This window comes from Chinchilla lanigera, unplaced genomic scaffold, assembly GCF_000276665.1.
Source record: "Chinchilla lanigera isolate Chin_1 unplaced genomic scaffold, ChiLan1.0 scaffold00009, whole genome shotgun sequence".
Classification (NCBI taxonomy): Eukaryota; Metazoa; Chordata; class Mammalia; order Rodentia; family Chinchillidae; genus Chinchilla; species Chinchilla lanigera.
In genome coordinates, this window is record NW_004955410.1 from 4,925,512 (window position 1) to 4,949,200 (window position 23,689).

Sequence of the window (23,689 nt, forward strand, 5' to 3'; positions counted from 1 at the left end):
TGCTGGATTACAGGTGTGTGCCATCACACCCAGCTTGCATAGCATTTTATTACATTGCAAATGTTACCTTATACATTACTAGAAAGTGTAATATTTTAGCTAAAGTCAAACAAAATTAAAAGTTATCAAATTTACATTAAAAGACAATGTAACTGGTAACCTTCTCTGACAATTACAGACAGCTATGAAGTGACACAGGTTAAAAGAATTAGTAACACCATCTCTTGCAACTCAGATATTTGAGCAGACATGTTTCTCTATAAGTTTATTCACATGAGCTCCTTTAAGAAGTTCTAAGGGTGATCTGACATTAGAACTGGCCTCTGTATTTTTAGTAAACTCGCTCGGTGTCTTTGAGCGAGGTAAGCTGAAGGCCGCACTTCAAGAAACTATTTCTAGAACTGAACATGACTCAGGGTGTGAAGGAACCTGCTGAAATTAATGGCCTGAGCGAATTCATTTGAAAGTCACCATACTGAGTTATTTTCCACATGATGCAGAAAAATGTCTAGGCCTTTCTGAAAGGTTTGCCGACAAGAAATCTGTTTAACTTCAGTGAGCCCGGTGCTTTCAAATACTCCTCAACACCAGCACGTTTGGAAAAGGTGGGTCCAGCCAGCTTTCCTGACAATGCTTTTCCTAGGACTGCTCCTCAGATGGAGACCCCTGGGACGCCCTGGATGACCGCCCAGCCCCGAGTGCCCGAGCTGCAGGTGGGAGCACCACACTCAGCTCTGGACTCGCTGTGAGAAGCTGCACTCTGTCAGAAGTACACAGAGGATTCTTTTGGAACCTGAGCAGAATTGCCGACTTTTCAATGTAGATTCAGTCAAATACAAAAATTTATACACTCATGATTCAGTTTTGTCCTGAAATGTAAAAATTACTATCAAAAGGACGTAGGGGCAGTTTGGTAACCAGACAAGGAACTGACCTCCATTTGGTGTGGGTGTTTTAACAGTGTGAACAAAGCAGCCCACTGGTGAGATGTGATTGTAGAAGCAGCCGTGGGAGGTGTCTGGTCATGCTTTGCTCATAGCCATAAAGCTTTCATTGGCAAAACATTTTTTAAATTGATTGATTTTTTATTAGCTCATGTTTGTGATACATGGTAACCGCCTTTCTCTTCAAAAGTTGTTACGTGAGCATAACAATCTTCATTCCTTCTTTTCACCCCTTCCCTCCCGTCCCTTCTTCTCTCTCCCTCTATTGATCCCCTCTCCATCGATCTATCTCCCTATTGCCTCTTATCTATCTTTTGTGTTGGTCTTTATTTATATTTTGGGTTTTTTATATAAAAGAAACCATTGATATATGAGCTTATGTGTCTGATTTATTTCGTGTATCATTATGGTCTCCAACTACATTCATTTTCCTACAAATGATTCAAGTTTATCCTTCTTTATGGCACAGTAGTACTCCCCTGTGTGTAAATACATTTTCCTCATCCATTCACCAGTTGATGGACACATAGGCTCTTCCAAGATTTAGCTGTTATGAGTTGTGCTGCTGGGCAAGTTTCACTGTAATACGTTCTTTAACTCTTTCAGGAAGATACCCAGAGGAAGAACAGTGGGGTCAAGTGGAATTTTTCTTTTCAGTTTTTTGAGGAATCTCCACCCTGGTTCCCATAGTGGTTTTACTAATTTACGTTTCTACCAGCAGTGTAGAAGAGTTGCTTTTCCCCCACATCCTCACTAACATTTGTTCTCATTTGATTTCTTGATGATGGCCATTCTTCCTCATTTGTGGAGATTTTTGTAGTCCGTGTGTGGCTTTAAAAATATATTTATTTTAATGAACAAATAAGTTTGTAAAGTTATAGTCAGTTGCACTGAAGGGAGGTTGCCATTTCACAGGTGGGATGTCATGTTTCATCGCACTCGTTTTAATTGCAGCTCCTGGACCCGATTATCTGACAGTCACTTATTTCTCCAGTCACGCACTGGATGGCCTGGGTTGAGGGTCGGGCACTGTGGTGAGGACAGGGAACTAGAAGGAAAGGATGAGGAGCGTTTGCACACTGTCTTTACCAAAGTGAACAAGGCTGCATCTTACCTGGTATAAACTGTTACTAATTCCACCTACCAGAATCACGACTGGCTACAGAATTTGTCAGGCAGAGTAAAAAATGAAAATTCAGTGTCCTTTTCAAAAAAAGAATTATTAAGAATTTTAAGGAGTTGGAAGTAGAACAGTGAATCAACCATGCAGCCCCGCTGAGCCCAGGAGCTTGTCGCACACCCGCCAGGTCTGCCCCGCTGAAACGGTCTGCAAATCAGCACTAGCAGCCGGGCTCAGCAGTTCTAAGGAGAGGGCTGTGCCTCCAATCCAGTAGTAACCACAGAGTGGCTCACAGCACCCAGGGAAGCCCGCTGGGGTGCAGGTTAACTGTGAGCCTGCAGAGAGGTTTGGGAGTGATTATTCACATCACTGCCGGCTAAGGAACCCTTTGGGCACTTGGTGTGAGACAGCCAATACCTGCCTCTAAGTGCAAGCTGCTGTCTTGGTTGGAGACAGAGAAGGTTTTCCGGGTTCGTGCTGTACTCACTTGCATTTTGAAGAAAAATCCAACCTAGAGAGTGTGAAATAAATAAGACAAGAAGTTGTCTAGAGACTCTTCTTTCAGTACTTAATGAGACAAAAGAAAATTGACATTGCTCCTGTGGATCGATGAGTTCATCACTATCTCTGCGTATAGGTTCACATCACGTGAAGCATTGCTGAGAAATGGCTTCTCACACATCCGTGGGTTAATTACTGAGGGATGCATTATCCACAGCTCACAGACAAGGAACTTGAGGGTCAGTAGAAGAAGATGACTTAAGAAATGTCAAAAGTTGAAGAAGTGGAAGAGCTGGAACTAAAAACCAACTTCTCTTTCCTGGGGGGATACTATGCAGCCAATGCCATGCTAAGCAATTTCAGATATCACTTGTTTAACTAACTAGAAATCTTTCAACTAAAGGTCATGACACCCTTCACTGAAATCAGTTAAAATAAAAACTTTACCCTATTAGAAGATACAGAAGGTAGCTTCCTCAGAGTTGAGTTGGTACTAAAATGATGTTGTCAGCCCATGTTCACATAGCTCTTGGTTCTGCTTTGCTGCATTATGAATGTTCAGCTGGAATCTCAGCTCCGTCTCCTACAGGGACACAGGCTGGGAGCCCCGATACAGAGTCTGCTTAGCTAAGTCCAGGATGGGGCTGGGCGTGGGTTTTTGATTCGCAGACTGCCCCAGGTTGTTACAGGATTTCCCTGGAACCAAGGGAGGGCACGGTTCCCTAACCATGATGACCGAGAAGATGAGATTTTTTTTTTCTGAGAGGTAGCTTGAGTTATTCTTTCCAAGGAAAGGGCAAAGGATTCTGGAAAGACTCTAGTAACATAGTTATTGCAAAAGTTTTAGTTGTTTTCTGCATGTTATTTACATACCAAGTGAGGCTCATGGCAAAAAATGAAGCCTGCTTAACTCTGCTTTTCCTAAGATAGAAGAGCAACATCCCAGTTCTACAGAACAATAAAAAGGATTTATCGTTCTGAGTACATTCAAAGGATACCATTCCCATCACCCCTAGCGGGAAGACATTTGATAACTGTATCATCATGTTCAAACGAAAGCGCGCACAGGCTACTTTATGTAGACATAAGTAATGGAGAGTTTTATGGCCATCCTGGAATGCCTGCTCACAATGACTAACATTTTAATGGGAACACGCCACTCAAAAATACATAAATTCTAGATCCTGAACTCTTGAGTCCTGTGCCTATTTATCTTCTTATTTGTACTGTCTGACTCACTGGAGGCACCCAGTAAGTTCTTGTGGAATCGGTAACAATGGACAGAAGATAACCCAAGTCAACTTATTTATTTAGCACTGAAGGATACCATGTAACACTACCATAAAGGCATTTTCCATCCAGGGAATGCAGACAAATTTAAAAATATCTAAAATAAGAGAAAAGATGATAGTGGTATTGTCTATCCTTTACTGAGAATGCAACAGAACAGGCTTTGGGTTATCTGTTAGTGGCACATTGTTCTAGCTCTTCTTGGTGCAGTATTCTATGGACAGCATGGAGAAAGTATTTTTCTTGCGGGCCCCTTCAGATAATGATAATTAGTGTGAACTTTTGCACTCATTTTCTCATTTGAGGGCACTCCCTTCTTCTTTATTTTTAACTATGTGCACTTTTGGTGTCCATTGTGTGCCGATGTGTGTGAACATCATGAGGTGCCTCTGACACACTGATCGCTTTGCAATGGGGGTGCTCTTTATGCATTTTTCCTTGGTCTTGGGCGATCCTCAGCCTTTATTCAGTGTGGGCTCTAGAGAGAGAGGCGACTGCCATTGTAGAGAACAGTCCTGACCTTACAGGGACCACAACACTCTATCGTGACTTCTTTTGGTAAGACGAGAGTGTGATTTTTAAGAATTTTAGCCGTTCACCTTTTTTTTTTTTTTTTTTTGGTTTTTTTGAAACAGGGTCTCACTGTGCTGTTCAAGCTGGACTTGAGCTCACTTTGTAGCCCAGGCTGGTCTCAAACTCTCGATGATTCTCCTGCCTCAGCCTCCTGAGTGCTGGGATTACAGGTGTCCGCCACCACGCCCGGTTAGCTTCTCATCTTTCTGATTCTTTTCCTGTCCTTTATGTCCAGCAGCTCATGGACCATGCATTGGGCAGGCGCAGAGGTACACACAGCGCCCCCCAGAGGTCCCTGTCATCACTCAAAGTTCATGATTTTCCGGCTACTTTTAGGGCATGCTGTCTTCCCCTAGACAGCTTCTCTGTGCGTTGTGATGAGCTGTTAGTAGAAATCGGGGCTGCTGTGACCATGTTGGGCTAGTGTGATCTGTCTCTGCTAGACGTCCTCGAGGGCTGCTTCTTTTCTGATTCTTACTTATATTCTTGGCTTCCGATATAGCCCTTATTATTACCGAGACTGACTATAAGGAGCTGTTCAGTGCAGCAGAAACCTTTCAGGATTTTTTAATTATACCTAGAGCCAGTAAGACTTTGGGATTCGGTTTAATCAGAAATTTTAAAATACGGAGCAAATGTGGCACCTTCCGAGCTCATGTGCTCATGGATCGTATCCTCCCAGTTTTAGGGACTGTTCCGATGATCCCTGGGTCTTGCTCTTCCACTGTAAACACGTGCAAACTGTAAACACAAAATACGATCTTCCGTGTCAGAGCTCCTCTTGCGTGTGACTAGAAGCCAAGTGAGATGAGAGATTTAAATTTTATGATATCAGTCACTAAATGAGTCCTAGTTATGAAGTCATGTGCAGTCTAATTCAAGTTAACTCAAAGTGTTGATATTTCTCAAGGTAACTTAACAGAGCTCCATTTTCTGTTAATAATAATGCTTATTTATACACTAATAATTCAGCTATAATTTAAGAGTGATCATGATATTTATGATGCAGCTCACTCATTTTAATAAGGGTATATTTTGAGAAGTAAATACATTTTTACTTTACCAAATTATTCAAAATTTGCTGTAATATCATATGATTAAATCTCATCAAGTTTGTTTTAAACCCAAAATTTATGATTGGTAGAGTGGCATACTCATATGTTCATGAGTGCTTATATGCCTGTAAGAAACTAAATTATAAATCATAAGAAATGATGCTTCTGTATGTATCGTGCTTATTTGTACGTTTCTATTTTGGGCTGTTTCTGGCAAATATGAGTAAATTTTATATTAAGTTTGTTTGACCTATCCAATTTCAAAATTTCTCCTGCATTTTTAAGAATATCCAACAGAACACTGCCAAGTGATAAACACCATTGTGAAAACCATACAACTATCCAGTAAATAGGAGCCACAATCACATTACATTTCTCCTCTGAGTCTTATTTTGAAACATTTAACCAGGTCTAAATTCTCTCCAATCTGCAGCTTGAGGTCAGTTCTCCAATACTGATTATTTATTATGCAATTACTATAAAAATTTATTTATAGTAGTAATCTTCTTTCAAGTAGTGAAATCATTGTGTAACAGTGTTAATGCAATGGTGGGAATGTCACTTCATAGCCCTGGACTGGAGAAGGAAGTAACACATGGACCCAACAAACAGAAAGTTAGTATTATGTCAGAAGAATATACACTTGTTTCAGCACTTTCAATTTAAGGCAATTGGATATTTTCTTTCTTTCTCTCCTAGTTATGGATATACCCAAAGAAAAGATCCCCACAATATAAGATGTTCCCAGAGTTTATTTTGAGTTACATGTAATCTGAATTTAAATATGTGAGACTGGGAATAAAGTTAGTGTGTTGCAGATGGTAATTTATATATATATATATATATATATATATATATATATATATATATACACACTATCTTTCTTAACAACTAAAGTCTTACATAAACAATACTCTAACTTCTAGTCTTCTGTCTCAATAGCTCTCCTTTAAACTATTGTTTTAATCTATCATTGTCTCCCTTACCTCTAGATCGAGGCACTGTACAAAAGGTGGTTGTTCTCCCTTCCAACAGCTCTGCCAGTGGTGAGCTCATTCTGGAGGAACTGGAGTTGTTTAAGGTTTGAACATCTTTTCTCTTAACCTCAGAGCACGCGTGATGAATGTTTCTTTAATCTCGTAGCCACTTGGAAGGAAAAACTACTTGATAAAAGATCAAATAAATGAATGTTATAAATTTTTGCATGTAGGAAAACATCAGATAAAATGAGAAATCTAGAACAAATATTTTGGCGAAGTATTTTCTTACACTTTAAGTTATCTTAACATAAAAGGATAACTTTTCCCCCCAACTGTCATCCCAACTTGAAGAATTTTGCTTGTCTTTATTTTTTTTAAATGAGTTCTTGTGGTCCAGATCTGGCAGACTTTGCTGTGAAAAGACTTTTGTCATTTGTCTCACCAGCCACTAAAGCTCAAACGCTTCCACAGTTGACTGTTAGATAAGCTTTCTCATATTTTTGCAACCAGTTGTTTCAATAGAACTGTTTTATCTTGTTTTATTGCCTTTACTTCATACGTCACTAAGTAAAACAATCATTTCTTACCACTTAAATCTTCATATTCTACTAGAGTATGAGATTTCGTTATATTACTCTTCTTGACCTAGAAGTTTGAATTTTTTTAAGAAGAAGGAGAAAAACAGAAAAGGTACAGAGAGGGAAGCTCAGGTCTATAAGTTCTCATGTACTCAGAGTAGCATCTCATCCTTTATGAAATCCCTGAGCCAAGAGGATAGATGTGTGGTGTCCCGTCTGCCCTTCTCTCCTTTGGGTGTCCATTGCTGTGGCTCAAGTGGTGCCTTTGGAGATACGGGTATCCCACTGCTGAGAAGTTACTAGAATTACAAAGAAACGTTGGCACCCACCCAGTCCTGCTGCAGATGACTTTTTCCAACGAAACCAGTTAAGAGACAATGGCTCAGGGATCACAAAAGATGGAGACAGCCCCACACTGAGTAGCAGCAGCCCTCGGAACTCCCAGGAGCAGAGCGCTGCTAGTCCAGTGCATTGCTGTGCCTCACTGAGTGGATTCAGAGCGTCGTGATATGCATGTCAGTGTCACTGATGCTGCTGAGTCACTAAGCACCTCAAGTGCTTAAGAGGCGATGCTGTTAGGCTTTGCTAATAAATTTTAAAAGTAAAAATTAGAATAATCAATTCGAATATAAAAACTAAGAAGCTCTGGCTAATTTCCCTGTGTGTTATTATATTTATAATTTTTAATGCTAGACTTATATTAGCATTAGGTTCTTTGTGATGAAGGCATTAAAATTGTGCTCATAATAGTAATGCCCTCTGTTTAAGCAGTTTTTCTAACTGCTTTAGAAAGCAGTTTTGCTTTGTAAAGAAATTAGTAGTTTCGTTAAGTTAACCAAAGTTGCATGTTACACACGCACATGCACACACACACACATGCACACACACACACACACACTCTTCTTAGTCACCCTAATAGTAGCAATCACACTGGTCACAATAGCGTGATATACCCTATTCTGAGCTTTTCTTGAAGATAGCAAAAAGGTCTATAATATAGCACTTCATTTTTAATTCTGAACTATCTTCTTTGTTATTATCGGGAAATGTTAATTAAGTGAGATTGACACAAACCTAAACATACGTGCTATGGAAAATTCTTAAAGCCGTGTGAGTTGTTCTGATCAAGTGAGAACTACTTATGGTCTGTTATGTGAGCTATGCTGCTGTTATCGTGGCGAATAAACTCTCCGTGGAGAAGCAGTCAGTCAGCACGCAGGCGGGGGACACGGGCCCGGGGGAGGGGCTACCGCAGCCTGAGCTTTCTTACTGGTGCGTGTGCCTGTGGTTGATACGACGGAGCCGGGACGCGGCTACCAAGCCCAGCCGCTGCCTTCATCGCGGTGTCTGTGTCACTTTTCCTGAGGTGAGGTAGAAATGATTGAGTGTGTATGATGTACTGCCAAGGGCTCCTGAGGAAATAATGCATTTCGATGGGACACAATCCTTCTCTCTGTGTTGCACTGATGTAGTGCAGAAACCTCAGTGTGACTTCTGAAAACCAAACCCTGTGCAGGGCCAATGGCCTCAGCCTTTTACTCTTTTGTTCAGATCTTCTGAAAAAGTTTAGTTCCCTCAAGCTTGAATCAAAATGAGGGGACAAATATCAGCAGTTGCCTAAATGGTAGGAAATTGACAAGCATGTATGTGTACATTGATGAGGGGTGATCAGGACTGAACTGCTGCAGTTGAGTGTTAAAGATGTCCTGATTTGCTCTTTTCAGTCTTTGTAGGCACTTGCAACCCCAAAGAGCACCGTATTTGAGAGTGGTTTGGATTCTGAGAGCTTACTCTGAGAGAGGATTGCTCATGTAAATCTTCACAGGCTTTCATTAGGTTATCACAAGTCTAACTTTTAATTTAAAAAATACAATGGATGTTAGATGAATGGAGTGACGGTTAGAAGGACTACTACTGCAGGAAATTCTTAAACTTTTTCACTTATTCACCTTTATCAAAAGAAGAACTTTTCTAACAGTATTTCTTTGTTTTCAACAATGAGAATCAATTAGTATGGTTGGCCTGACCCTTTTATCTAAAAACCACACAAGGTAGGCAAACACTAGGGCTGCGGCGGAGAGAGTCAGGTGGGTACCAAGCCCAGGCTCGCCGACCTGTGCACGGAGACCCAGCCCTGGATTCACTGTTCTGACATGCAGTTTCCAACGAGCCCCTCTTTCTTCTGCCGGTGAGGTCTAGATGATGTGTTACAGCGGCTCCTTTTTGTTCTCATGCGTCATTAACGAGTCCGTTCTTAGTCCCCAAAGAGGGAAATGTGCTCTACTCAGATGTACATGCGCACAGAAAAAAGTGACTTTTTGAATTTTTACCAAACAGCTCACTTATTTGAATTTAAAATGTTTTTAAGGAGTGCATGAACAACTAACGTGATTTTCTTTTTATCTTTTAGAGTCATGCTCCCATAACAACCATGAAAATCTCACCCAAGAAGGTAAAAACCAAGCCCATTTTCTGTTCTTTGCATACTCAAATGTTTTGCTTTCAGGAGAGACATTTTATAACTTCTGAAAATTTAATTTTAGTGTTGACAAAATAATTAATAATTTCTAAATGATACCACAAAAAATCACTTGTAATTTTGATGCAGAATTTACTAGCTTTTAGTGAAAGCCTGAATAGGTTTATTTTTGTATAAAAGTTCATGAGAGTGGAACAGATACACAGAAGGATATTCCAACATTTTGTATATCCTATATTCTCAAATATTATAGTGTGCGAAGCCAAGTAAAATAAAAGTAATCTTTCTGAAGGAAGAACGCAGCATACTCTTCAGGCTACCGGAGCAGCAGAGCGTTCTCAGGGCCTTGGGATGAGCCGTCAGCCCTCCTTTGAGTTCCCGCTGCTCTCCTGTCTTTGAAATGTGCAGTGCGCTTCCTTAATGGTTAGTTTTGAAGAAATACTATTTCTTAGGGCCTGTAAATGTCGGAAGAACTAAACATCTTAAATCTAAGGGGCCAGGATTTGGGCTGTGCTTATCAGGGCTGTTCCAATTAATCTAATCGTGCCTGTGCGTGTTCGGCACAATGGCTGGGATGGAAGTGACCAGACGCGTTCTTCAGTCCAGGGGCTGTCATCTTCAGACCACAGTTCGAAGGGGCAAAGTAACACAGTCGGAGGGAGCGGGGGTGACGTGCATTTGAGTCCCAGCTTGGTCGTAAATCCCTGACAAACCATTTAACTTCTCCAATCGAATTCTGTACAACTGCAAGGTAGTGCCTTTTTCACCAATCAATTTATTTATAAAAATTGCTTAAAATAAAGCGTGTCCTCTGCAAACGCTGTCTGGGAGAACCTGACATTTGTTTTTCTTGGAATAGAGAATAAGGGTTTTAGATGTTTGCACAACTGATTGTATAATTCTAGTTTTCCTCACCTTCATTGGTCTGTTAGACGAGATGTCTGATGTAGTATGTCAATCCTGTACTTGACAAGATTTTATGAGGAAAAATAAATAAGGTACAATGGCGCTGAAGATCTCATCTGTAAAAATGTTTGCATGGTGGATGACAAACATTTTCCCAAGTCATAAGAAGCCATTCGTCATGTTGCCTAATGTCTCAGGGAGCTGATCCCAAGTCAGAATTGCCTTTGAAGTCAGCAGGGAAACCCTGTGTTTACCCTGGCTTAATGGAAAGAGAAAGTATTCCAACAAAATTTACAGCGGACACAAATCCATCTGTGTGGCATAGTAGTCTGACACAAAATTACAGGTTTCAGCCTATTGGTAGCTGACCTATGACATCTGTTTTCAAAATCTTACATTGTAGATCATCTAAAATGTTTCATTAAAACCATTAGATTTAGGGCAGGGTGATTATTTCACTCTCAGGAGTTCATTTGCAAAACTTTGTACTGCATTATTTTTTTGTGTGAGAGGACCACAAATTATGCAATATGTATGATGTGTATTTCAATACCATGAAGTTACTACCATTCTTAATACTCAAAGTGTTTCATTCTCCATTTTATTCCTTTATTCCCAATTTATTATTGTGTTCCATATAATAGAAATAGTGAAAAAAATAAGTTATCTAAAAAAACTAAGTATTTCTCAAACCTATGTGCTTTTAAAATTTTAATGGAGCTGGTACATTCACTGTGTTATTATTTGATTTACTCACTATTCACTTGTTTCAAATTTTCTTGTACAAATGGTTATTATCCAAAAAAGTGGCTATTTTCTTATCACTGGAATGTCTAAATGAGGGATCAATCTACTTCAGCACAAATTCAGGGAAAAAAAATGATTTAAAAACAACAATGCCCAAAACGTAGTAGATTTGAATGTGATTCAAGTGAAAACATACTGGTTGATAATTTTTGCTAATTGATGTTTTGCTCAACTGTTGCAATTACTATTTATCGCACTTATGAGCCAAACCTCAGTGGCGACATTTTATTGCATGGAAAACGCTTGCCACATGTCTCTTACGAAAGCTCTGTTGGGCAAATACCGTGTTCTTCCACCTTTACCGGTGAGAAGCTGAGACTCAGAAAGGTTACACATGCAGATTTGCGCCCTTCCGAGATTGGAGCCTGAGAAGTTGGCCGGAAGACACCAGAATCTGGCGAATAAAGACGCCCCCATAGATTCAATCCCCCGCCACCACAAACACATGAGGTGCTGGGAATTGAACCCTGGGCCTTTCTATTGAGATATAACCAGCGCCCTTTCTCTTTTTTTTAATTTTGAGACAGGATTTCTAGTTGCCCAAACTGAGCTGAAATTCACAATCCTCCTGCCTCAGCCTCCATGAGTGTTGGGATTACACGCATCTCTCTGGCTACGTTTAATTCTTAAATGTGCACCTACTTATAGGATGGGAAGGGTCTGCACACTCCCTGACATCAATTCAAGTTTCAGCTTAGAGATGGTGCTCACTTGAGTCAAGGAATGTCACTCCTTTAGCAAATAAGGAGTGTCCGCCAGAGACATCCACTCAGCTCCTCGGGACATTTTGGTGTACTGCTGAAGTCTTCGGAGTGGTAGTTTATGAAGGTTTCCACGCTCTACAAATGAAAGAGAATAAGATATTTTATTCATGACTTCTCTAGGTGATAAAGATTCTGTGTCATTCAGGAATTTCCCGATATGTTTAAAAATAGATGCCAGTGTTCTTCTAAAAAGTTTTAAGTTGTTTTAATGAGTAATATGCTGCTTTCAAGATATGACAAAATGTTTTTAATCTAACGCTGTCTTCTTTTTCTTCTAAACTTAATGTGCCCTTTATTTTAAACCTGACGTTTTTCAAATTGACAAAGTAATGGGTTGTCAGACTTGAAACATAAGAAAGCTCCCTTGTACTTTGCAAAGAGACAGTATTCAAAGAAGAAAGAAAACATCATAACTTAAATCTGCAGTGTATTAGCCCAAATCTGAGAGAACAATGCATCCCAATGTCTCAAGCCCATTACCATTCTGCACAGAGTTTGAAGCTTTTTCTCCTTAGCAGGAAAGTGGTAATGTTATAGGCATATTAGCGCAGGGAAATCTATTTATCTTGGCTTTCTACCCTTGTGTGCTTTGCTGCTCATTCTGAGTCTGTGTTAAGACCAGTCCAAGGGTTTGTGGGTGTGGGCGTGTGTTATAATGTGTTCCTGCTGAAAGTCTTCCTTTAACTTCCACATCTGAAATAAATCAACGCTGTTCCTCTTATAGCAACAGTTATATGTGAGCTCCAATGAAGGGATTTCCCAAGTGTCGCTGCACCGCTGTGACATCTACGGCACGGCCTGTGCGGACTGCTGCCTGGCCAGGGACCCCTACTGTGCCTGGGACGGCCACGCCTGCTCCAGGTTCTACCCCACCGGAAAGCGGTGAGTGCCAGGCGTGCAGAGGCCCTCGTCTGCATCAGCAGAGCCCCTTCCTTTGCAGGGTCTGTACAGAACCACACTCAGCCTAGCATCAGCGGTGTGCAGCGCCTCCCCTAGACTCAGGTGACAGCCCTGCTCCATAAGTTGAGACTCTCCCCTGCTCCGAGCTCCTCCTCTCCCTCTGCTCCTCTTCCCAGTGCCACCAAGTATTTCAGGGATCACTTGGTTTTTCTCTTCACTCTGAATGCTAATTATGTCTCTTCTTTGTCTGCTGTGCTTTAGTACATCTTTTAGTGTCACATTCCTGCAGCTCCCCCACACTGCTTAAGCTTTTTGTAATTAAATATGTGTCCTCCACGGATCAGAAGGTAGTTGGGTTCACGCAAAGGAGACACTACTGAGAAGGAAGGTACCCGAGGACATTGAGGCAGGGAAGATGGGCTGATTTGCTTCCCCAATCTGGACGACCTGGCCCTTTCCCTTTGAATGGTGAGAATACGGTTGTTGTTTAGCAGAAGAGAGAAAAGCAGCCTGACCGCCACCTGCTGCCTTTTATTATCTCAGCCAAGGGATCAGCAGGAAATGCTGAGCTGATTTCCACGGAAGGAATTAGCAGTAGAAAAGTTGATTATAAGACGGAGAGTATGCAGAACTTGGGGTCAACCCAGGTCATGGCTATTTGCAGTCTTCCCCTGGTACGGGCAGTGATGGGTGATAGGGAGGAAATCTTTAGGTCGAGGGGGCAGCCTGGCGCTAATGATCTTTTGATACAGCCTTGTGCCAATGGTGTTTTAGAGGTCTTGTTCTCTGTAACAGGTACATTTTTATGATCAGATTCAAATAACCCCACTGTCCCCTTTGCATATTGGAAGTATTTTGCTGCTTTTGTTAATTATTAAATTGTCATCATGGGGCAAATAATTTCCAAACATCATTGTCGATGTTAGACATGGAACACAAGCAATGACCATCAAGAGGAAAATCTCCATATAAAATATTCTAAAGAGAGAAGGCAGACAACAAATACTGAAAGAAGAATCTCCCATGTGTCAGATCACGATGAGTAAGGTCTCTGGGCTAGAAAGGCAGAGAAGGCAGGAGGGACCCAGGGAAGCCGGCTTTGCATGATAAATGGGCTGGCATGGGATTTGGAGGGGAGGGTGAGCGTGCTGAGGGTCCACAGGAAGATGGTACCTGGCAAAGCTTCCGTCCAGGAGTGGGCCTGTCAGATTGGGCCAGAACCAGCACCCCAGCTAATGAGTGAAAGAAAGGGCAGGAAGATCTGAGAGTGTAGTGCCGAGTGGTGCAGGACTTGTGCATAACTGAGGCTTTCATCCACAGGGAAAGGGGAAACGAGTGGGGCTTGGAGCACCAGAGTGGTTATCTGGTAGATGCTGGCTTTCATTGAAAGCCTGGAACTCCAAGGGTTTGAGGTCAGCTTGGGGCAGGCTGCAGGACCAGGCAGGTATAATGGTGACTGGATGCCAGAGCTAGAGGTGTCAAAAGTGCTCTAGTTTTCCCATAAATCTCCCAGAATCTATGGCTGGGTGATGTGGGAGAGGTTAGGGAAGGAGTCCTGAACAACCCGTGTTCTCAGAGCTGAGCGTTAGGATGGGTGCAGCCCTCACTCTCTGAGGAGGGACCCGGAGAGGAGCAGGCTACGGGGAGAGGACGCCCACAGGACAGACACCCAGTGAGGGTGCAGAGGAGCTGGAGCCGTGAGTCGGGGTGGACAGGAGTGGACAGGGATGGACAGGAGTGGATGGGGTGGACGCCACCTGGCAGTGATCTGCACTGATGAGCGAATGCTATGAGAACTCCCACTCCTCAAACCCACGTCTTTCATCTCTGTCCTCAAACACTGTGTGCCTCCACTTTGCTTAGCCAGAAGGTCAGTGGCTCCTTTAGATTTCTCAGTGAATTCCAGGACCTCTTTCCCAGGCGACCACTCCTGTTCACCCTGGGATGGAGCGGGCTGCCCCTGGACGAAATGTGATGGAAGCAACTTCCACATGTGACCTCAACTTCCACAAATGATTGGTATTTTTTTTACCAGTCGCATAGCACTCCCAGGCAGAACACAGTTTTAAATTACTGTCACAGCTCAGCATTTAGAAGGCAAGACATTTTTATCGAAAGAAGCTACTAATTGGTATCTCTAGCATCTCAAATACAATCTTGACTCAATAACCCAGGCGTGTTGCTGAAGCACTCGTCTTCCCAAGGACCTGTGGCCTCTAAGTGGGATCTCACCGTAGTCCTTCAGGTATACCAGCCACTCATCTCTCGTAAGGACCTCCTGCTTGGCCAATACTTTTATTTATCAGAGAATATTTCTGAAGTAAAATCCTATGCTATGATCCTTGCATATTTGAGGGTTGTTTCTTTTTACATTTTAGAAGTTTCTACTGGGAAATGTTCTTATATTCTTCAACCTCTTAGAGCCTCAGTTACTGTTTCTAGGATGTGTATTAGAACCTATTACACAGTGCCATTCTAACTCCACAAATTATGAATTTAATGATGCTTCTTAAAAAAACACACAGGGCTGAAGTTATGTTGCTGATCTTTACTATTAAATTATCCTGTCTGGTATTAAACTATGCATGATGGATTAAGAAAGAAAGTAGTAATTTAAAGAGCTATCTAGAGTAGCTCTAGCAGTGACTTAATTCTACCACGATTGTAACTAATGTGTTTATATTGATCTGCTTCCCTCCGTACTCAAATATTTTAAAGTTTTGTGTATTTGTATCAACTATTGCAATTTAGCTTCCATTGTTGTATATTCTGGGTTCAGACATGTAATTAGAAATGCTATTTTAATGTATGAAATGCCTGAACCTATTCATGCTTGGCTAGCATACTGGAAATTTCAAGACAAATATGTATACTATTTAAATTCTCCAAATTCTTTCCAAATTTAATTAACTATATACTTACAGAGTATGCAGAGCACGTTTGCTACATGCATTAACTCTTTTCTAAATTCCCTTATGCAGTATTTACTTTCTTTAGAGATTAAGGTAATGACAAAGATGAATATTTCTCATGCTCATTTTCTTTACTAGTGTTACGTTATCCAAGTTTATTCTGACTGCACCACTTAGAATACAAAGATCACTTGGAAATATTCATAGGAATGAAAAGCAAACTATGTTCTTTGCATGGAGACAGAGAAGTGTGTTGTACTTGGAAATCCACAGAATTCATATGCTAAAAGAATAAAGCTAAATATCATTTGCTCTGTTGTTTATAGTTTTAAAGGAACTTGGTGCCTTGTAAACAACAATTTTTTTGTGCTCTCTCTCAAGTATCTTAAATATTTGTGCATTTGTATGGCAATTTAGTCTCCCATGCTATTTATTCTGGATTTAGAATTTTTGAGACAAGATAATCAGTTCAGTCTTCAAGTAAATATCTTTTCTACACAAGCAGAAAATGATTTCATTGTTTATCCCAATGAATTGGCTATAATGGATAAAACATTGACAATTTGAACTAAATCCCAAATCCTATATGCAATCTAATATTCCTCTGCCTACCAGCAGGCTTTCGCGCTGCTATGGGGATGCCGTCCAGGGAACCGTCCGGAGCAGAAGGCTCTTACTGAGCTCATCATTTCAGCCAAGCCATAACTATAGTTTTCTGTGCTTGAATGTCTGGCAGCAGATACTCTATGCTCAGACTGCCCAGTTTGAGAGTTTACGTGCTCTCGATGACTAAATGCTCACATTGTGCCGATCCAGGTTGATAAATTTCACCCCTGGGAAAGATGCTGCTTGTCTGGAAAGCAAAGGTGCCCAGGTCAGACATGGGCACCCCCACTGTGCATCTGTATGCACTTCCAAGTTGGTTGGTTGGTGGTAAATAATGTTGTGACTTCAGGATGTACCAAACACAATGCAGTGAAGACCGGATGTGGGAGGCATTCTGCAACTAGCATCAACTGTATTTCCTCCCATACGAATGACTACCACTATTCCACTTTGTGTGTAAGGTTCTGTAGAAAGACATAATTTCCTAAGAAGTATGTGACTTTTACAAAAAGGAATACTTAAATTATACAAGGTGGTACACACATATTTCCATAAGTCAGTGTACACAATGTGTTTACATAAAATATTAACTGTTGTAACCTTAATATGAGTTGTTAACTCACTAAGGATTGAGATTAACTTTGTAAGTTTAATAAGCACTTTGTAATTCTAATATTTTTGTTCTTCTTGCTGAATACTTTATCCCTGTGGGTAAAAATAAGAAATAAATGCAAAGACTGAACCTTGAATGGATCCCTAAACGAAGTAAAAGTTTCTGAAAGGTACTTGAATGACAGTTAGGAAGATTTTAATGCAAATGCACATTAGATGAAATTAAACACATTTGACATCTTATTTGACATCCTTAGTACAGTGATGTTACAGAGGGAGACTACTTATTCTTGGAGGATACATGCTAACACATGTAAGGGAGAGAAGGACCTTGTAAATGATCTTCTCAAAGTTCCCATCTATGTGCATACACACTACATGCTTATGCGAGGGAAAATAAAGTGCAAGTGGTAAAATGTAGTAACTTAAGAATCTAGGTATAACAATGTTTGTTGTAATCATATTTCCACTGTTCTGTAGACTTGAAATTTTTTCAAAGTAAAAAATCGAAAGGGGGAATACTTATTCTCATAAATGAAAATTGTTTAATTTTATAATAAAATCCATAGTTTATCTCTGTATCACGTTTGAGGAAAGTTTTCATGTTTGGGAAGTGTTGGAAAGTGTTGGTTTGCAAGAAATATATGTTTACTTAAAAAAATTTTTGTAAGCAGGAAAAGGCTAGTGAGTTTATACTTTAGGATTTATCATTTTTAGAAAATTTTGGATGAATATCTGTACCTTGATGGATCCTGGACAAACTAAGTAAAATTATAGGAGCTATTTTAAAACTAAAACTGTACACAGTTACTTATGGAGTCCAGCATCTGCCCAGGAAATGCATACTCTAGAAGGCAGCAAGCCATTCCACGTGAGTGGTAGATGCGGAAGACTGAATCCATTCAGAGGGAACCGCGGGGATGTATTCCCACCCTGCCTCGGACGCACTGAATGAGAGTGAGATACTTAAATCTGCTATACAGACTTTAAAAAGTGAAACTCAGGCAATCAAACATCTGCAAATTTAATAATGAAATGTTTTAAGCCGAGTGTAGTGACAGTTCTAAGTCTTGTTTATGTATTTCTGCATTTACAGACGGAGCCGAAGGCAAGACGTGAGACATGGGAATCCCCTGACGCAATGCAGAGGCTTTAATCTGAAAGGTACGGAAGAGAGCCCGTGCGCCGTCTTGATAGGGAAGCGGCATTTCACACCACATTTCAGCGCAGATAGCGTCGCTGTGCATTCAAGCGTTGCATTTTGAAGAAAGTCTCTCCACAAAAATTTTGGTATTAATTCATGATAACTACAAATTGAAGGCTATTTGTACGAATACCGAGAATTGTGCAAAGCCGGTGTCTGGGAATGCATATGTATGCTGAGGCTGGCTTATGTATGTTAACTGGTAGGTCTTTCACATGTGCTATAATCATTAATTTTCTTAACTACTGTTTTCCTTCTCTAAAAGATTACTTTTTAAAATTTCCACTGGAAAAACATACAGTACAGTATTGCAGTAAATATATGTGATATAAAATTTATTATTTCAATGATTTCAAGATGTGCACTTCTGCAGGATCAAGGGCACATATGATACCCATCCCCGCCTCACCAGATATTTTGCATCTTCCTAAACTGAAATTCTCCATCCCCATAATGCTGCCTGACCATCCATGATCTTTCTACTGTATTATGCATGTATTATGAATTTGACTACTCCAGATATCCTCCATAAGTGAATTTTTTTGGGGACTGGCTTTTATCATTTAGCTTCTCTTCAAGATCCATTCAGAATTTCCTTCTTCATATTGGAATTTTCTTCCTGTTTAACACTGGATAGCATCTGGTGCATGCATGTGCCACGTTTGGTTTGTCCAGGCATCCAACGCCAGGCCCCGCTTTGCTTCTCCCCTTGGCTGTGGGAATGATCTTGTGGTGAACACTGCCCTGCTGCTGTTGACAGTCAGCCACGTGGTTACAATTGCTCTAATCCCTTCCTTCCGGTCCTGACATGGAGAAGTCAGGTTGTTAAACTTTCCTCACTAATCCCCTCCGCTTACCTCAGCCCATCAACCAGCAGTCTCTGCAGGTAGACCTTCCTCCTGGCTCCGCAACGCACTGCAGATGTGTTGTTAAAATCAGCACAGACTCCTATTTCTGGCATGTTTATGCCTAGGCATTGCTTTAGTAAAGAATAGCATTCTTATTACTAACCGCCCTAACAATAACAAGTAAATCAAGCCAGACTTTTCTTAATCATTCCATATACTAAATTGAGCAAACAAATCCAGTCTACTATTTCTGTACTACTGAAAGTTTTAGAAAAAGTGTGTCAGTTCCTGTTGATGCTAGCAGTTGTCATCCTGGTAAGTAAGAAGAGTGGCAGCGAAGCAATGGCAAATATGATGTTGACTTTAGATCAAAACCTGCATTAAGTGCTTTTCTGTGAGTTCTCATTTAATGCTTAAAATTCTTATAATAAAATACAGGCTATTATTACCCCTGGTTTGTGGATGAGGAGCCATTCCATGTTTAAACCTCCGTGGGATTATTCTAGATCTCTACCTGATTTACTACTTACGTTAAAAAGTGTAAAACTCTTTAATCTATGTGTTAGAAATGAGGAAAATGCAGGGTGAGAGGGATGGGTGAGTTCACAGTTATGCAGCCATCAGGGTTCCCCCCTGGTTTTCTCTATTCCAGAGACTTTGTTTTCAACCTCTGTGTCCACTGCAGCCACCTTGCGCCCCCGTCCTCCTCTCCCAGTGCTTCTGAATGTGGGCTTAGGGCTGGGATAAACCTGTCTGACCCCTGCCAGCTCTTTACACTGAGATTACTTAAAATTCATACCCTCCGTGTGCTCAGCTGAGAAAAATCTAACTCCCCAGATTGTTGTAGTAAATAAGTGCCCAAAGTGTTGATAAATCCAGTCCTTAGCAAGCAGCCATTCTTCTGAGCATGTGCTTACCCTGTCCACATAGCCTCACCGACTTTTCTCTGCTTTTCTTTATGTTAAACAGAACAGGTACAATAATTTGCTGGTTAAGTGGTTGGCTTCTGTTGGCTCCTGTTCTGGATCACAGTTTTATGGAGATAAACGTCCATATAGAAAAGCATGCTCTAAATTTCATTGTTTGCTCTCTCTCTCTCTCTCTCTCTCTCTCTCTCTCTCTCTCTCTCTCTCCCCCCCCCCTCTTTATGTTTACTTTCCAGGATATAGAAACGCGGCTGAGATTGTCCAGTATGGCGTGAAGAACAACACCACCTTCCTTGAGTGTTCCCCCAAGTCTCCCCAGGCCTCCGTCAAGTGGCTGTTACAGAAAGACAAAGACAGGAGGAAGGAGGTGGGTAACAGCAGGCGGCAGTCTGCCAGGGCTTCGGGAGGAGCAGGACGTGGCCAGCCTCAGTGTGGGCCACATCGAAGGAAAGCCAAAGACAAAGGGACACGCCCCTGCGTCACCAGAATGAGGAGTGCCGCCTTCTTCAAAACACTTTGCCCCAAGAACTGATGGGTTGATTACAAATCCCCGGGCTGCCCGCCTCGGTAGCTCAGTCACTGAAACAAGAGCTTGCGCAGCAAGAGGGCAGCGCTGATGTGAGGAAGTATTTGTAAGAGAAAGGAGATGTGTGCAAACCCAGAAGCCAGGTTCCCGCACAACGGCACCTTTGTGTGGTTGGAAGATAAAAGGGGGCTCTAAAAATGTTCAGTTTCCCTCAGCAAGGGAGCATATGGAACGGTGGCCTTCGTGCAAGAGCGTGTTTCCCCTCCGCGATAACCTATTTCCAGTGCTTTGTTATTCATAACTCTCGGGCTTCCCTCAGGTAATCTATGGGGTCATTGTTTATGGAGCCATTGCCTTTATTTAGTGACATGGAAAGCACGCCCTACGTTTTCAAATAAGAAGACACAGATTCCAACGCTTTGCTAATTGGAAAGAAGTTTTTAAAAAGTAGTAAAATGTCAGAGTGAACTATGGTGAATAATGAATTCCACAGTATTGGTGTCATACTATCCTGACAAATGGGAGGATGAAAAAATGTGCATATGTAGAAAGCCTTGGGAAAGCCTAAAAGGCGCTATTATTAGTGCATCAGAAAGTCTAAAGAGACGTGGGGAAATCGGAAGCCCCTACGCTGGTGTGTTCTCTTCTGCCGAAGGCAGTTCTGTTTCTTCATATTCAGTTAATTACGGGTCTGTAAAATGCAAATCATTTATTGCAAGTACAAAAGCTACACCAAAGTTACTGAAGTGCTGTTTCCATAAGAGAAAATACTCTCCAACTCGCACAGCTGCCCATCCCAGCACTCTCTTGGGTCTTTAGGTCCTGTGCACGGGATTACCCGGATGTTTACCGGCCTACTTAACCGTGAGTCTGACGACCATGCTCACGTCAGGGGATTTAACAACCTGGAGGCAGAAGGGACCTCGTGGGCTTGGGCACCCTCTTCTAACCCTAGAAATCTGATACCTACCAATTAAATTTAAAAAAATTATCCGAGTTTTGCTGTAAAATGTTATCAAAGAAGTCTTAAAAATTATAGTATAATTAATGTACATCTTTTAGAAAAATGTGGGTCATGATAGTAATTTCTCTGCAAAGTAACCTGGGATGGAGCCCACAATGTGTGATAATGATCAAAATGAGTTCTGAGACCGGCGCTTGGGCGGTGACCTTTGGGCTTTCCTGGGCCACCTGTAAGATTTGTGACAGAATTAATGCATAGGTACAAGGCACCCAACTTTCTCCAAACTTTTTAAATTTTTAATTCTAGCATTTCTAGGATTAGTCATACTGTATATATACAGTATCATGAGCAAAAATCTATTCGATACACTTTTATATCTCTTTTCCCACAGCTGTTAAGAACTGTCTTCATGACTGTCCCACTGCTGGGACAAAATACCCAAAGCTGGCACGTTAAAGGAGCCGAGGTTTACTGTGGCTCCCGGTTTTGACCCAGGGTCACTGGCTCCAGGGCAGAGACGGGCTTGGTGCAGGGCTGGCAAAGGGCAGCTGCTCCTCCCAGCTATGGCAGCCAGGAAGCGGAGAGAGAAGGGAAAAGCCAGAGACAAGACCCTCCCCCTCGGGACACATCTCCCCCAGGCACCAGTACCAGCAGTACCTCAGCTGGGGGCTGCACACCGGGGTGAGTGCTAGCGTGCGTGCAGCCCTCAGAGCCCAGCTGTGCTCTACACACAGGAGAATGGGGGCATTTCAGATCCAAACCATAGCACTATTTTAACATTTTTAACTTACTAAATTATTTTGCAAACTAACACAAGCCTCTGCGGCGTAACAGTTAAATAAGACAACTGCCGCTTAACCTACTTAATACCAGGGTGCCGGGCTTCCCAAGTATGCCCATGTGTAGATAGCTTGGAGCTCTGATACCAGGAATCGCTGTCCTTACTCCCTGGGTCACAGGGGTGCACACAAGGTCTCCCCGGGGCTGTGCCTGCGAGGACAGTGGAGCCGGCCCAGCGAGGAGCCCTCCCAACCGTGCTCTGTTGTCGCCCAGCAGTCAGCACTGCGGCACCACGCAGACAATCATTGCAGATCTCACAGTGGGGTTGAACGTTTACGATCCTGCGGGGCCACATGCAGGGCCATCTTGCCCGGTAGGGCTGCCCGTGCCAGGTGAGGAGGGACACATGGATGCCAGTGATCCCTCTGGGAAGGGTCTAGAACTTTGTACACCAGCAGAGTAACCGATACCCCTGTGACCCAAACAGGGAAGCCCTACGAATGACAGAAGGTTTTCCTTTGTTCATTAAAACATCCAATAGAATGACATATGGATGAATATATTTTCTAAACTTTAAAATTAAATTGTATATAACCCTATGTATATACTTTATAGTAAAACTTGATATAGTTTTAAATATATGTCAAAAAATTAACAATAAAATTTAAACTACCTGGATTAACTTTCTTTTTTGATATTTCTAATGTTTTGTTTTAGAACATAAACAAATGTAGACTACACTATTACTATGTTCACTTTTCTTCCAATCACAAAAGCATGAGATATAATTAAAATTATGATGGAATCACAGTTATGAAACTGCTTTGCTCAGCATTTAAGCAGAGCATAATTTCCCTCCTTCCTAATTTAGTTACATAACCATTACTGGTTTATTAAACTCATTCTGACCCTTTCTATTTCAAACAAGCGTACTTATTTCTCATGTTACTGATGTCATGTTATCACAACTGGACATTATATGGAAGATAAATAATAAAAGCTCACAAAGCAGAATTCAAAGAGCTCATATTCTCTAGCATAAAGTGAAAATTAAATGCCCCCTTCTACCTCAATTCTTACTCCTTCTTCTCAGAATAAAAGGTTACCAAGAATTGTGTATTCAATTGTGTATTCCTTCAAATGTGCTCTCTAGCACACCACAAAAATGAGTATCAGTACAGGTGGAGCTACCTCATTTTTCCTCCTTGTGTAATATTCTGTTATATGAAGTTAAACTGAGTTTTTTTTTAAAGTCAACTCCTAGTTAGGTTTTTTTCTCCTTTTTCCTCTTAATCACAATCAATACATGAACAAACACTTACACGCTCAAGGGAGTACAGCTTCTAGGCAAATTCCTAATAAATAAATGGCAGTGCCAAATATTATGGACATGTTTTGTGGATATTATCAAATT

The 23,689-nt window shown here is 41.3% G+C and overlaps 1 protein-coding gene and 1 long non-coding RNA gene across 2 annotated transcripts in view; one reads left to right on the plus strand and one right to left on the minus strand.

Moving 5' to 3' along the window:
• Positions 1 to 23,689, plus strand: part of Sema3c (sema domain, immunoglobulin domain (Ig), short basic domain, secreted, (semaphorin) 3C) — a gene marked incomplete at its 5' end in the record, with an annotated part of 157,803 nt that overhangs the window by 129,854 nt on the left and 4,260 nt on the right. The window contains 5 exon segments of the mRNA XM_005377197.2: positions 6,476 to 6,564; positions 9,452 to 9,493; positions 12,722 to 12,879; positions 18,124 to 18,191; positions 20,242 to 20,372. Coding sequence (XP_005377254.1) covers positions 6,476 to 6,564; positions 9,452 to 9,493; positions 12,722 to 12,879; positions 18,124 to 18,191; positions 20,242 to 20,372 — 488 coding nt within the window.
• Positions 6,588 to 23,689, minus strand: part of LOC106147772 — a 37,631-nt gene continuing 20,529 nt past the window's right edge. The window contains exons 4-5 of the long non-coding RNA XR_001232723.1: positions 11,945 to 12,072; positions 6,588 to 6,643 (exon numbers count right to left, since the gene is read on the minus strand). This is a non-coding gene — a long non-coding RNA (uncharacterized LOC106147772). The remainder of the gene's footprint in view (positions 6,644 to 11,944; positions 12,073 to 23,689) is intronic.